Below are 15,105 nucleotides of genomic sequence, written 5' to 3'. Positions count from 1 at the left end.
ATACAATATAATTGCTCTAGGCAAGTGAGTTATAATAGCATTTTCCATTCATATTGTTCGAGGTAAGATTTGATAGGGTCCTTGCATTAAAGAGATTTTTTATATTTAAAGTACATGGCGAAATATATCATAATCTCACTGCTCTAATTTCGTAAGAAAATAATTCTTCATACTTTCAGTTTTACTTTTATGGTACGGAGAATGAGCTATAAAATTGAATGAGAATATTAGATAATGTAAATATGAGTAAAACCACAACTAAAAATTAATATGAATATGAGCCAAACCACAACTAAAAGTTTAATGGACATATTGTAAATAAATTCATATGCAAAATTCCTTTGCGAATTAAATGATCACCCATCTTTTAAAGACTTCAAGATACTAATAAACAAAGATATTGTACTAGATTAATGTGTTTATAACTCAGAAATAGTAGATCACATGGCGACACTCTAGGTTGAAGGAAACAATGAAAATATTTCATTTGAAAGAGAGATTATTGTGTTGATAATCAATCCCGCAAAAAACTTTATTTTCTCTTTTATTTTTTTCTATTTTTATCAATTAAAATAACCATGATATTCGGCCACATGCATTGCACGTGCAATCTAACTAGTCTAGATAAATATGTCAGATAAACAAACAATGAGAAATATATGCTATTTCTGAATGACTCAAGAATATAGATGTCGAAACCCCAAATAAGTAAGTAGCTTACTGATGATAATTTTGTTCATTGCATTTGAGATTTATTTCTTTGAAATAGGAGGATAATAGTGCATATGATAAATACATGTTTGTGTTCAAAGTCATGCCAAAAAAGTACTCACTATACACATTCAACTTGAAATTGCATATTACGAAAAAAATGAAGAAAATAGAATCTCATTTAATAAAATCAAATATTTAACAAGAAGTAGATCTGTAATTCTTCTTTCATTTACAAATGCATGTAAATGACAATATATTATGATTAGAATATTATAAGATCATATGTGGATTTGTACGTATAATTTCTAATGATAAGTTAATGATAGGATTTTTTTTCCCCTTCTTTTTTAATATTGTCCTTTCTATTTCATTTTTCTATAATGGTTTCTCTTTCAACTAAGCAGTAAGCATGATTTTGCCTAATTTATTATAGTCACTAGATTTAAATGATAAGCAGATACGAATATGATAAGTATATTGTTTCTGAACCGTTTAATTGCACCCCTCCTAGTAAGTGATGTTTGATACATGAGATTCTGAATGTGCTTGGCAGGTCTCTCAAACTTTTTGGGTAGATGGTAGTACATGAAAATACAAAGATATCAACTTAGCATTCGTAAGGGAAATTGTCTTTAGTTTGTTTTATTTATATTTTGTCTTATGTAATATTAATCTTATTCTTCTCTTCAAAGATTATGGCTCCGGGATTAGGATCGCCCTTTACTTGATTTGCTCATCTTTTTTGTTATTGTGAATGGAAAATTGGGACTACAGCTTTGATACAGTTGATATTACTAATTAACGTCCACCAAACTAATCCATGTATGCAATGAGTAATGACAAGGTCCGCTCCTCGTCCTCATAGATTTCTTCTCTATTAACAACTAAGAGACCGATCTCTTAGTTCATAAATTTTAATCTGTTTATATTTCTATATAAATATAGTTTTGAGTAAGGCATCTTGCCCTATTTTTCCTTTTTAAAATATTAAAATTTAAAAAGCTAGCATGGATATCAGAAAGAAACACAGGTTTATACATACAACCACACTGCATTAGATTCAGCTCAGTGAAAGCAAACTCATCAAGAAACACCCATCAAATATAACAAACACTTTTTGTAGCATTCACTGAGGCTTGATACTGATAAATTGAGGGGGGTGGGGGGGCGGGGGGGGCGGGGGAGCTCATCACATGGTTCAACTTCAGTTGCCATTTCTATTTCTTGATGTAGATATTGTTTGACATTGCTCGTTCAACTTCAGTTGCCATTTCTATTTCTTGATGTAAATATTGTTTGACATTGCTCTTTCTTAAAGAGAAAGCGCCTGTATATATATATATATTCTTCCTACTGATTGGTACCAGTATCAAGTACACGGAATTTTCCAGTGCAAGTTCTCACACCAAAAATAATGAGAAAATGTAGGAAAAGGGTTGCTTAGGCTTTACTTTCCTCAGATACCAAGTTACCATTGTCTGCTATATACATCATACTTGTCCAAAATCTGGTGTAATTAGTTGGTGGATCTGAGAATTTGGTGGGTTTGATTATTATTCAACAAAAATTGTTAGAAAAAGAAAAAAAAAAGAATTAGGGGAAGTTAGCTACTAACACCTAATAGGCCAACTTTTTTTTTCCTCCTCATCAGTGCTTCAGTTGGTTTTGAGTTGACAGTTCAAATTATTTGGACCAATCAACCGATATAGAGAGCTTGCAAGAGACATCCAAGTACGTTTATCTATCATTTATGAGGAACTTTAAACATAATCATGCCAATATAATTATAAAATTTAAGAGAGCATAATTTGAAAATTGATATTCCACCCTAGAAACTAGTCCTTTAATCTTATTAATTAGGGTTACACCACATTTTACCTTTTCCCAATTGGAAGCGGCCCCTTATAGTTCTGTTATTGCAGATAGACCCCCTGACTGGAATTTGTTGACTCCTTCGCTCTCAGAGAAATAGAAAATTGTTTGTTTGTTTTTTCTTTGGCAAACAAACCTCCTATGGGTAAAAGAGTCAAAACAATGTCATTCAAGAGGTCTATCCTCAATTGGACGATAGCACAAAAGGCCTATGCGTAATAATATAACTACATAGGGTCTATTCGATATCAGAACATCTTGTACAAGTCGAGAGTTAGCATGGCATTTAACAAAATATGCCCGTATGAGTAGTTACTCATGCTTTAATCAGTTTCTGCTAGATGAACCCTTTAATTAGTTAATTAGTTGCAAATTTTTTAACCACATCTACATTGGATACCCACCGTGGGTGAACCAGACGTTTGGGATATTACAATATGGCTCTCACAGTCATGGTTTCGGTTCCGGACTGAATTATAAAATTTTATTAAAAAAAATTACATCTACACTGTGCATGATGAGATCTTCAGCAGTCCAAATTACTCCATTTGAACCAATATCCATCAGTTATTCTGATAACTACACCACACCTAAATACCATTGATAAGTCCAACATCATGTGTGCTATTTTCAGTACCAAATAACATTTCCCTTCAAAACTTTCCACCTTCTAAAAACTTCCAGGCTACTCATTGAACCTCTCTCACCAAATGAATCCCAACAGCATCTCAAATGCTTTAGTTTTCTTGTAACCTTTGCTCAAACAAAAGCAAAACATGGACACTAACCACGCAAAAACTAGTAATTAAAAAGAGTTCTCTTAAGAAAGCCTCAGTTCACCAAATCCTCTTCCCTCTATAACACGATTCCCTTATATCCCACATCTCACAATCTCTCAGTTCACTAATTTACTCCAAATGCATCAGTTTCGTCGCAAAGCTTCGCTCGTCAATTCAGAATCGTTCACTATGAAGCATCGAAAGAATGGCAATCTCCCAATATTTATTGTGGTCTTCTCTATCATTCTCTTCGCCATTTTCATTTATAATGAAAATGCAAATGTAGTAAAGTCCTTAGCGGAGTTTCCCTTCAATCTTAGCTCAAAGCCGCAGGAAATTATACAAGAAAACATCGAGAGAAAGAGCAAAAAGACAACAGAAGAAGCTCAACAAGAGCACAAAGTCGAAACAAATATCAAGACAGAAAGTGTTACTGATTCAAAGAGGGATGATCAGCTTCCTGCGCTGATAGAGGAAGCGTTTGAAGGGCGAGCTGAGGTTTTAGAGCGCAACGTGGTGAATGTACCTGAATCGTGTGATCTTTTCACTGGCGAATGGGTTTATGATGACATTGGACATCCTTTGTATCACGAAGATGAGTGTGAATTTCTCACTGCACAAGTAACTTGCATGCGAAATGGGCGTGTTGATGAGACGTTCATGAAATGGAAGTGGCAGCCCCGAGATTGCTCATTGCCAAAGTAAGTGTCTGATGTTAGTGTGTATAAAAAGTTGAGATCAGGTTGTTAAAATTTTGTTTGTGTATTACAGGTTTGATGCAAGATTGCTCTTGGAGAGAATTAGAGGGAAGAGGCTCATGTTTGTTGGTGATTCACTGAACCGGAACCAGTGGGAGTCGATGGTGTGCTTGGTTCAGTCCGTCGTGCCTCCGGGAAAGAAATCGCTGAACAAAAGTGGATCCCTCGCAGTTTTTCGAATCGAGGTACAAATCAAGAATGTTAAGATGATACAACCCTTTACTGTATGGTATACTGTATAGCTACTTATAGATCACCAATGCTCCATTTTATTAGCATATACAGCTCTGACTGACTTCATGATGACAATGTCTTTTTCTTAGTTTTTATCAGGAATGTTCTTGACAAATGCCTGATTCTCAACATCAGGTGATTCTGATAGAAGTTTAACAACTCATAAAAATCATGTCATCACAGAATTAGGAAATGCATGCGCTAAGATAATGCAACATAAATGATAATTAGTTACGCCTCCATATTAACGAGGCATATCTATAGATAGTCGTAGAGTAGACAATACTGTCACGGGATGCGCTCATGTTGTAATACTGAAACAGGAGTACGACGCAACGGTCGAATTCTACTGGGCGCCGTTTCTCGTGGAATCGAACTCTGACGATCCAACAATGCATAGCATCCGGGACAGGATCATCATGCCCGAGTCCATCGAAAAGCATGGGGAGAACTGGAAGGGGGTGGACTTCCTCATCTTCAACACTTACATTTGGTGGATGAACACTTTCAATATGAAAGTCCTGTAAGTAGAGCCACTCAAGCTACCGTCATGTTGTGAAAAATATAACTATAACATAATCGAAGCTACGGTTTTCCGTTATTTCGAGTGCAGGAGAGGGTCATTTGCTGAAGGGTCGACAGAGTATGACGAGGTCGATAGGCCTGTAGCATATGACAGAGTATTAAGGACTTGGGCTGAGTGGGTTGATGAGAATATTGATGCCACGAAAACAAAGGTCTTCTTCAGCAGCAGCTCCCCCCTCCACATAAAGTAAGAACACTGGCCTACAACCTCTTAATTTGTTCATGTACATGATGAAAACTACTACTTCATGCAGGTAGAATAATACGAAATTTGACGTGTTTATATGCGCGGTGAAATAGTATTAGCAAGCCTTTGGTTGGTACTAATATTATTGTATTAGAAAGCCACACCTATTATTAGAACATTCCTCTCTTAAGTTAACAACCTATCCTTTTTGCTTACACCTTTTAAAACCAAACTAACAATCATGGAAACTTAGCTTTATGGTAGACCTTCGAACATAAGCAAATTATTATTAACAAAACGTGTCCTGTTTCGCTTACCCATTCCCATCAAAGAATCACCATCACCGTGCTCACCATCAAAGCTTCATTCAAAAGCAAGCTATTATTAGCTACAAAAAGCGTATCACATAATGTTCGTCAAACATTTTATTTATTTATTTATTTATTTCATATTATAACAATTTTACGGTATAAACCAAATGTAGGAGCGAGGATTGGGACAACCCTAACGGTATAAAATGTGCGAAGGAGACGATGCCAATCCTTAACAGAACCGCGCCATTTGACGTTGGAACAGATTGGCGCTTATTCGTAATAGCAACCAACATTACGAGTTCAATGAAGACTCCGGTGTTTTTCGTGAACATAACGAAACTATCAGAATATAGAAAAGATGCTCACACCTCAGTGCATACAATAAGGCAAGGAAAAATGCTAACACCTGAACAACAAGCTGATCCTGAAAATTTTGCTGATTGCATTCACTGGTGCCTCCCGGGCCTCCCAGATACGTGGAACGAGTTTTTGTATGCTAGGATTGCTTCGCAACCTTGGGAAGCTTGACGATAGCTTCAACCCTTTCCTCTAGTTTCAAAAAAGAAAAATTTTTTAATCTTCTTCGTTTCTTGAAGAAAAATTGTTTTGTTTTTTGTTTCTAATTGATTTTCGTTATGTAAGATGAATCAAGAGAAAGGGTTAGATTTTTTGAGCGTCAAATATTACCGGTCACAAGACAATATTTGTAAGTTCTAAAGCATGCCTTTCGGGAACTGTATATTGAGCTCTGAAATGAGGAAAAAATGATAATATTAAAGAAAGAAAATTTGTTCAGAATCATCCTTTTTAGTCCAAAGTAGGTAGTAGACTCTGATGACCTTCCAACAAGAAGTGAAAAAAGGATGTGGACCTTACTTAACAAATCGTCATAATTGGATGCCAGTGCTTGCTTAAAACTGAAGCAAGAGGTAAGCATAAGCAAAATGAAGGAAGCAGGTGAAGAAAATTGATCACCAACCAAACTTATGACACACAATCATCGTGCATGAATAAAAATCTTTTAACTGAACAAGGAAAACAAAAGAAAATAAAAGAAAAACATACTACTACAGAACCACAGCTCCAAATTATTTTAAAATATTGAAAAATTCCAGAATAAATATTGATGTCAATGGCCCGCAAAACTGAAGCTCAAAATAAATAGTTATAGACATTCATCCTGACTACAGAACTCCTGTCACTCAACAGTATGCAACTTTCGCCATCATAACTTACACTGGAAAGTAATTGATGAATGGTCTAATACAAAATTAAAATTTACGTTACACAAAATTAAAGACATTTTTTAGTACAATTCTATAAATAATCAAAAGACAGAACTGTTATCATTTGAATATTTAAAGATTTATAGAGTTATTATAACCCGTACACGCTGATTACATTAATATATTTACACTGGAAAGTCAATTAGGCACAACTCCGGCAAGCATAAATAATAATGCCAGCTGCACTCATAACCTCATGTATCGAGTGGGACCATGATAATACATGCAATCTCTCTCGAAGAACTGCAGAAAAGAGAAGGAAGCCATGTTGTCGTTACTTTTTCTCACTCTTGATATCTCAAGGTTTTAGCATCTTGATGAAACCAGGAATTTGTCAATTTCAGTAAGTGCTCTGACATGAGTTTCGGGCAAAAACAAGCGCAGTAGAGGAACCACAGAGGTGGGCACCGTAATTTTTTCATTTATCTTTTTAATTGCTGAGTTTATGACATGTGAAGGGGGTACATTATACCATTGAAGATACCAAGCGAGAAGCATAGAATCCACCTTTTCTCCTTTGGGCCACTCCCCTGAAGTCAAATAATTGAAGAAGTCAACTTTGAGCTTCTCAGGAGATGCCAAAATCTCTTGAACGTGCCTCCTGAGAGATTCTACGAATGTAGACTGAACTATACCTCCCTTCGTTGAGGTAAGTTTGCCACTCATTACAGCCTCGTTATAGGCTAATGCAAGCTGCATCAAGGAATGACAGTCATAAAATCAAAAAGATACCTAGCACTTTACCAATGAAGAGTCCACCCTATCACATTATTACGTAATGATTACAGCTTAGTCAAAATATGATTGTAGAGAATGATAAATAGCAAAGTGATAGAAAGCAAAAGAAGGAAAAAAAATTTTAAGCTAAATTTCTCTAGTAACAAATAAAATGTTACATTATAATAAGTGGCAACTGCCAAGGTAAAGTATTGTATACTGTGTATTTCCTTTTCTTTTGGGATCTCAAAAATTTCAAAAAAATTTGGACATGTTGTAGGTATTGTAGGTTTTTTGTTACAGGATAGTGCTATAATATCCTGCTTTTTCACATCTTCAAAAGTTGTGGATCTCCTCTTTTTTTTTTTTTTTGGTAAGCTTTTGGCTATTCTTGCCATCAATAAATAAAATTGACATGTTTGGCCAGGGACCTGCGCGAATTTCGAGCTAAACATAAAAGGTATTGTACACAAATGACACGACTAAATTTGTAATAGGAAGAGTCAAATCAATAAAATAATTATGGATAAGCATAATAGTTATCTGTAGAACTGTGTAGTTTGTCATCATGTCCACGTTTCTATTTCCTGATCTGGTTCTGATGCTTCTATTAACAAAGTCAATATCCTAATTGCTCTTCAACTATTGTGATAAAATTTTTTTAAAAGGAAAGAGTAAAACACTTACCTTCAAACTTGAAAGGAAACAGGAATCATGAAAAATGAGATGACTGCTATTCACTTGCTCCCACATTGAACCAATAATTGTGTACAATGAAAGGTAGACCTGCAAGCTCAGTAGCAAATTAAAAATTTTGGACAAGAATGAGAAATTTACAAGAGAAAGAGATAGAAAAGAAAAAAGAGATGTAACTGTTTAATGTACCTGCAGAAGAGCTGGCCTATCTTTGCTAACACACTCAAATAGTACTTGTGAACAAAACTCCTGAAAATTGGAATCTAATCTGCAAATTTGGAGGTAGTTCAAATATGTCAGAGAAACTGAAACAAAAAATTGTGTGCATGTGCATGTTATCAGATAGAGAAACAAATAATTGTGTGCATGTGCATGTTATCAAAGAGAGAGAGAGAGAGAGAGAGAGAGAGGATGCCGCAGAGTGAAGATAGACCACTTTGTCAGTAAAGTCGGGAGTAAATGCTCCCTCTCAGAAAAATAAGGAAAACAATCACCTTTCATGTGCACCGAATGAACAAGAGTACTTCAATATGTCCTCGAAACAAAAACTAAGAAATGAAACCATGCTCAGCTCATACTGTTTATCCACTATTTTATATCTTAAAACAAATCAACCTAAAATTCTGAACTATCATTCCCAAACACTAATAGAACCATATAGAATATTATTAAATACTTAAATTCATCTTAAGGGTCACTTCTTGGTAGGTTCTAAATCTCAGTTTATAGAGTCGATATCAAACTGCTCTTTGGGTATGATAGTGCTAGCTCACAAATAGCAGGATCGGATCGCTATCAACAAATTCAAAGTTAAAAAGTATATAATCTAGGAAATCCAAAAATAGTTTGAAATCTGTTGAGTTTTTTCTCCATGTCTGTTGAAAGTCTAAATTAAGCTTTGGTGGGATCTTTTATAATGTGATAGCTGATAGCTTATGTCGCATTAGGTTTATAAATCCAGTTTGGAATTTTTCATTCATCTATAGAAATCTAAATTAAGAATTCCACGATAAAGTTTTAGTAGGTCCAATGTTATAGAAAGCGTTAGGCGAACTAGGCGTTTAAGACCAGCGCATAGTCGCCTAGGCGTTAGGCTATTTTTTAAATTATTTAATTATAATAATTAATAATAATATGTATTAAATTCATATAAAGTTGCAAAGAAAAAGAAAAAGAAAAAAAGATAGCAATCTTAGATCGACAATAAGCCATGCATACTTAAATACTAAATAGCCAAAATAATAACTAACAAGATTATATAAAGCTAGGACACCTAGGCGTTGGACCCGACGCTTAGAGCCTAGGAGGTTTTATTTTTTATTTTTTAATTATAATAATTAAGAGTAAACGTCAATGTTATAGAAAGTTTAGGTGTCGGACTGGTGTTTAGGCGAAGTTTATTTCTTCATTTAAGTGGTGGTCGAGGAGATTTTGCTAAAGGTCAGAGGAGGTAGCGAAGGTGTCCATATTTGGAGGTTAAAGGAGATTAGATGAGGTTAAAGGACGTGGAGGCTGCAACACAGAAAATCACAATCAATGCCTAAAGGGTGTAGTTCATATAAGCAAATAAAGCTCCCTTAAACACTCTCAAAACCTAGGTAGGTAGGTTAGGTACCGCCCAGACGCTAGTTAGGTAGTCTAGATACTGCCTAGGCATAGGCGTAACGCTTAGACAGTCTAGGCGGAGGCTTTTGAAAACAATGAGTAGGTCTATTATTTTATTTTTATCCCATAATAAACTTTTGCTAATTTATATTGGAGAACTTTTTTCATAAACTATTAGCACACTTAAGGAGTGTCGGGCAGATTGAAAGTAAATTGAAAGCAAGAAAGTCAACTTTTTTGCAAGTGAAAAAATGTATCCACGCCAGCATGCAAGTGAAACACAATGTTTGTTTACAAAAGCAAATTGTTATTAAAAAGTAAAAAAGTGAAGATGATGTGACAATTATTTATATTTAAAATCATATTATATTTTAGATAATTTTTTGGTAACTACAACTGAAAGTATTCACGAATCATGTTCGAAATACACAACTAGCAAGATTAAAAGTGAAAATACAAAATTTAGTGTATAGCACAATAATTTTCAAAAAATAAATAAATATGCAAAGTTCCCTTGCAAAATTAAACCAGTAACTAGAGATTAAGATTAAAAATTAAGGTTTTTGTAATAGTCTCTTACATTTGAAGTATTTTGGAATTAGTTCCCCAAATTATTGAAATCGATAGTAGGTCCCTCGATTCTTATATCTTGTTACTACTATCTATGATAAAGGATTAATTTGAAACAACTTGCAAGAGTTTGAGGATATTATAGAAATTTCAATGATTAAGGGGCTAATTTTGCTACAACTTATAAATATTGAGGGACTCTATGAAAATTTTCCAATAATTTGAGAAACTAATTTACAAATAGTAAAGATTTCCAGTAAATTGGGGAACTAATTTAAAAACAGTAACAATTTAAGGGACTAACATAGATAACTCCAAAAAGAATAGCATATTCCAAACTTAAAATGTTGTCAGCAGCATCCAACAGGAAAAATTCTTAATCAGTGGGGTTAAAATAAAGATTTAATAAAAAATATTATTTTTGGTTAAAAGTAGTCCTTACTACTCCATGTCCATGCGACATCAACACTTTTTAGGGAAAATTGAATTTGCATTAAATCTGACATGGCAAATTTTTGCATTTCATTTTCACATACACTCGCAATCAATCACACCAAAAGTGACAAAAGCGAGTCACTTTCACTATTTCATTTTTTTTAAGTTTAAAAATAATTCTTTCGGATCTTGTGCTCATTAATTTTCACTACATGGTATTATTACTCCTAAGTAGTATTTAGATGATAAAAAAAAGTTCCAAATTTGAAGGCAATTTTTCATTCAAAAAATTGTTTTCTTTTTCCCCCCACACGTTTCTATCATATGATATAGTTTGACAATTTCATATAGTTTGCAATGTTCTTTCGCTACAGTTTCAATTTTCTCAATTCAATGCTCCCCGGATTATATTTTTGACTGTTGATTACATGGACCGTTATAATGAAATCATAGATCTAAACTGAAAATGTACCTTCAATCGAAACTTTCTGGATGCATTTCTTTATTAGATGTATACAAAAAAGATGACGAAATTGAAACATACAAAGAGGTTGCAAAATAGAAAAAGATCTACTACTTGCCTTTCATCCAAGGCAGGACCACAGCAAAGCTGTGAAAAAGCTATTAAGCTCGGATCAGCAGAAAAGGTACTGACCAACTGCTCAATTTTAAATAGATCAGGTTCTGACTTCTTGCCAGCTCTCATGGCAGCATGAGACAGGGATGACCTATAAAGAATCTGTTGTAAAAATTAATCATTTAGCTCAAGAGGTTATCTGCAAAATTAAGTTAAATAATAATAATAATAATAATAATAATAATAACAACAACAACAACAACAACAACAACTAGTGCACCACCTACGATAGAGGGATGACATCAAAACCTATTGTGAAAATTAATTCATCTCGATCAAAATGATGATCTACTACATTTAGTAAGTTAAATAAGGGAAAACCTTGTGCATGGCCTGGGAGAGTAAAGATTGGCATCCATTTGGGTCATCCACATATGAACAAGATCCAACTTTTCGCTTTATATACAGTCGACCACCAGTAAAAGGGTCATTCTTGTCTCCAGGTCTCCACCAACGATTATCTTTAAAGAGAAGTACACACGTTAAAGTTGCACGGTGAACCAGTGAAAAAAAAACGTGACACGTACCTTCAGGCACAAGCGGTATGACCTGAGGCCAATATCTTGGTCCACAAACACGAACGCTCTTCAGCTGCAGCACAAGTAAATTTGTGATAAGCTCACAATTTATCACCTCGAAGAGTATCAGTATTTCTACTCACATATTTTAAGTGTTATGATAGTGATACATCTAGCCTTTAGACCAGCATATTCAAAAGAATGGCTCCAAAACATACCACTGACCGCTCTGGCAGAATGCAGGGAGTCACTTCGCAAAAGCTAGTCTCAGCATAATGATCTGTTTCTTTGATAGTCACCTCAAGGGGTGCATAAACTGGCAAGCCCGTGTCAACATCTATTGTTTGTACCCAACGAGATTCTGCAGCTATAACATATAGATGCCTGAATGCCTAAGAAAATACAGGCAATCAGAATGTTATAAAGGATGAATATGTTAGAAGGAAAAGGAAAAGAAGAAAACAGCCATCTACATAACAAAGAAAACTTTAAGGTACCTGAAGGTGGCAACGATTGTCATTTGGTCCAGTAGGAAAACGAGGGTAGATAGTAATTAACAGTGCAGCAATTGCACTGTTCCTGGTTGAAAATGTTTGCATTCCTCCCCCAAGAAACAAGAACCCAACAGCCAAGCTTACCTAGAACAGCAGTGTTGATAATCCAGAGATGATTTAACCAAATAACATATGTAGAAAGAAGCAAGGATAGCATACATAGTGAAATACTCGTGCTAAACGAGAGATTTGAGATGCCGCAAAGATCATGTCACTAGTCAGATGCTGCTAGGAGCATTTATAATATATTCTAACCTACATTTTTTAAACCAAAAAAAAGTATGGAGGAGTTCCACATATTCTAGCATAACATTCTTTAAACTAAATGGCTGCCCAAAAAAAAGGATCACAAAAATCAAACATGCACTCAGAAACAAAAACAAAACCAAGAAACTTAAGAAAAGCTAATCAACCCAATGGTCGAAAAAGGGCGAACAGCTAGGAATGTTCTTGTTGCAGAATCACAAGGTCTCCTACTAGTTTGAAGCTCTCTGAAGGCCTACTCATCACACACTGACGGTCAGAGCTACACTATTGTCATGGTGCAGAAAACAACGAATAAATAGATAAAAAGACCCAACCTCCATGTTTGATCCCAAAAACTATTCTGCTGCCAAATTGAGAAGATACCACCACCTGAGTCAGTAGACCAATCATGATACAATACCCTAGTTATCTAGGCTACCACTGCTATAGGCAAAACCTACACCATTCTTCCAACAGTTCCATGTTCTGGCTATAAATGCCACGTACAAAGGACATGCTCAAAGAATGGCAGGAACCCACCCAGATACAAAACCTCCATGGTAAACTCCTTAGGAACACAATCTTCAACACACAACAATGAGATTAAAACTAGATACCCCTGCACAAGGAAAGCTTAATCGTCTTATAAGACCTGGACATGGATGATCTGACTATGTTGGATCCAGCGTATTTTTACAGAAGTATCTTCTGATGTTCGTATTCAGCATAAGCCGAGTCAGAATTTTATTATATGTTTCTTAACATAACAAATGACTCTCTTTTCTTGATTAAATAAAAACATTGCTAGGTACCAAATTTAATACAAAAGATTAAATATAAAGATATAGGGTATTAAAATTGCACACTTGACAACCGCCACGCATAAAAAAGGAGGCAATGAGAGACTTACAGCCATCTGTATACCATAATTTATGTTCCCTTCCGCAGAACTTCGACCTCGAAGGTATCTCAGTAATCGAAATGTTTGCAGATGACCAGAGCCAGCCATAACCTAATCTCACAAAATGAAGTGGTTATGCATCAGTAGATATTAAAAATTACCATTTAAAGGCAGCCAACCTGTTGATCAGATAAAAGGTTAAAACTATAAGAATCATTGCCAAAAATACCCAAAACTATATTTTTTTTAATAATAAAAATGCTATTTATTCTTTTCTTGAGTAAAATTTTGTATTGATTAAAAAAACTTTATTTAAATTTACTCTCTGGTGGCAATGAAGAAAAGAAATCTAACATAAATAGTTGAGAAATATTTGAATGACAGGATCATACTGCTGTTTCTATTTTATATGAAAAAACCAGCCTGAAGATGAAAGCAAACACTAAGATGTAACCAAGAAATATTTCATAGGAAATGAAAGCTTCAATAAATGCCAAACGCAGGACGTTTCCTTTTTCAAAATAAAGTTTTGAATAATTGAGCACAGGTGAAGCAGCAAGATTGGGTCTATGAGGAGGCAACAAGTGGATTATAATAAACAAGCTATATATGGTCAGCATAAATAAGTTGGATTTTCAAAGAAATTGGGCAGGTAGAAGAGAGAATGTGCGAGCTGGGTGAAAATTAGATGAAAAGGGGTAATTTAGTATAGAGGTACAGAAATGCATCAGAATACCATGTGACAGGTTGCATGGGAATATTCCACGAATATTCTAATGGCTCACTAACAGAGAGCATCACATGCAATATTTTGAAAATTTAGGGCATCAACGTGCAACACTTTTAAACTTTAGGGTATTTAACTGAAACATTTTACAACTCGAGTCATTTAAGTGAAAATTAAAACAATAGGTCATTCAAGCGCAATTAACCCTATGCACATATAAGTTATAAAAGTTGGGGATGTTGGCATAGTAAACCAACATACCAAATAACATTCGGCCAGGTAAACGGAAGGATTATTAGTCTTCGCACAAACAGAAACAAAAGAGATAAAACCAATAAAATGATCATTGCACAAAACACTAAAATAACAAAAGAGAATAGAGATATAAATCCTAACCAGAGAGAGTGAAAGAACAACGAGATGAAGGCATGTCTCCAGGGTGCCACGATCCACATACTCCAATAATCCCTTTGGTAAATCATTCTTAGAAGCAGCAGAGATATGCTTTATCTGTAAACTTATGGAACAAATTTAACATAAGTTCTAGAAAAAGATAAGAAAATGTACAAGAAAAGGGGGCACCTCATTTAGAAAGTAGATGGCATAGTTGTAAAGCAGCTCTTGGGCATCACCATTTTTTGTGCCAGCGTACTTCAACCCTTTATGAATTACAACATACATTAATAATTATGACATGAATTCATCCGCATTGAAACGGAAAGTTATGCAAAAAAAGTGCATTTTGAAACATAAGAACCAACAATAAAACT

At 34.7% G+C, this 15,105-nt stretch overlaps 2 protein-coding genes across 2 annotated transcripts in view; one reads left to right on the top strand and one right to left on the bottom strand.

Annotated features, from left to right (window-relative positions):
* Positions 3,289-6,244, top strand: LOC109850764 (protein ESKIMO 1). Its single transcript, XM_020420836.1, has 5 exons — positions 3,289-4,066; positions 4,137-4,308; positions 4,681-4,880; positions 4,971-5,129; positions 5,614-6,244. The coding sequence occupies exons 1-5, from the start codon at positions 3,504-3,506 to the stop codon at positions 5,969-5,971; spliced, it is 1,452 nt and encodes a 483-aa protein (XP_020276425.1). The 5' UTR covers positions 3,289-3,503; the 3' UTR covers positions 5,972-6,244.
* The window catches only part of LOC109849585 (anaphase-promoting complex subunit 1), a 40,800-nt gene continuing 32,284 nt past the window's right edge, over positions 6,590-15,105 (bottom strand). The window contains exons 26-36 of the mRNA XM_020419434.1: positions 14,918-14,994; positions 14,732-14,845; positions 13,618-13,719; positions 12,405-12,545; positions 12,126-12,299; positions 11,917-11,980; positions 11,711-11,850; positions 11,334-11,491; positions 8,332-8,410; positions 8,134-8,232; positions 6,590-7,422 (exon numbers count right to left, since the gene is read on the bottom strand). Coding sequence (XP_020275023.1) covers positions 7,036-7,422; positions 8,134-8,232; positions 8,332-8,410; positions 11,334-11,491; positions 11,711-11,850; positions 11,917-11,980; positions 12,126-12,299; positions 12,405-12,545; positions 13,618-13,719; positions 14,732-14,845; positions 14,918-14,994 — 1,535 coding nt within the window. The 3' untranslated portion in view covers positions 6,590-7,035. The remainder of the gene's footprint in view (positions 7,423-8,133; positions 8,233-8,331; positions 8,411-11,333; positions 11,492-11,710; positions 11,851-11,916; positions 11,981-12,125; positions 12,300-12,404; positions 12,546-13,617; positions 13,720-14,731; positions 14,846-14,917; positions 14,995-15,105) is intronic.

The sequence above is a fragment of the Asparagus officinalis genome, chromosome 7 (assembly GCF_001876935.1).
Source record: "Asparagus officinalis chromosome 7, Aspof.V1, whole genome shotgun sequence".
NCBI classification, from domain to species: Eukaryota; Viridiplantae; Streptophyta; class Magnoliopsida; order Asparagales; family Asparagaceae; genus Asparagus; species Asparagus officinalis.
The sequence above is the reverse complement of the archived record's forward strand: the minus strand, read 5'-3'. Positions and strand labels throughout refer to the sequence as shown.

Bases quoted from the DNA above. Each gene is read 5' to 3' on its own strand.
- LOC109850764 (XM_020420836.1), top strand. From the start codon at position 3,504: ATGCATCAGTTTCGTCGCAAAGCTTCGCTCGTCAATTCAGAATCGTTC. The intron at 4,067-4,136 runs GTAAGTGTCTGA...TGTGTATTACAG, and splicing joins CGAGATTGCTCATTGCCAAA to GTTTGATGCAAGATTGCTCT. The intron at 5,130-5,613 runs GTAAGAACACTG...AACCAAATGTAG, and splicing joins AGCTCCCCCCTCCACATAAA to GAGCGAGGATTGGGACAACC.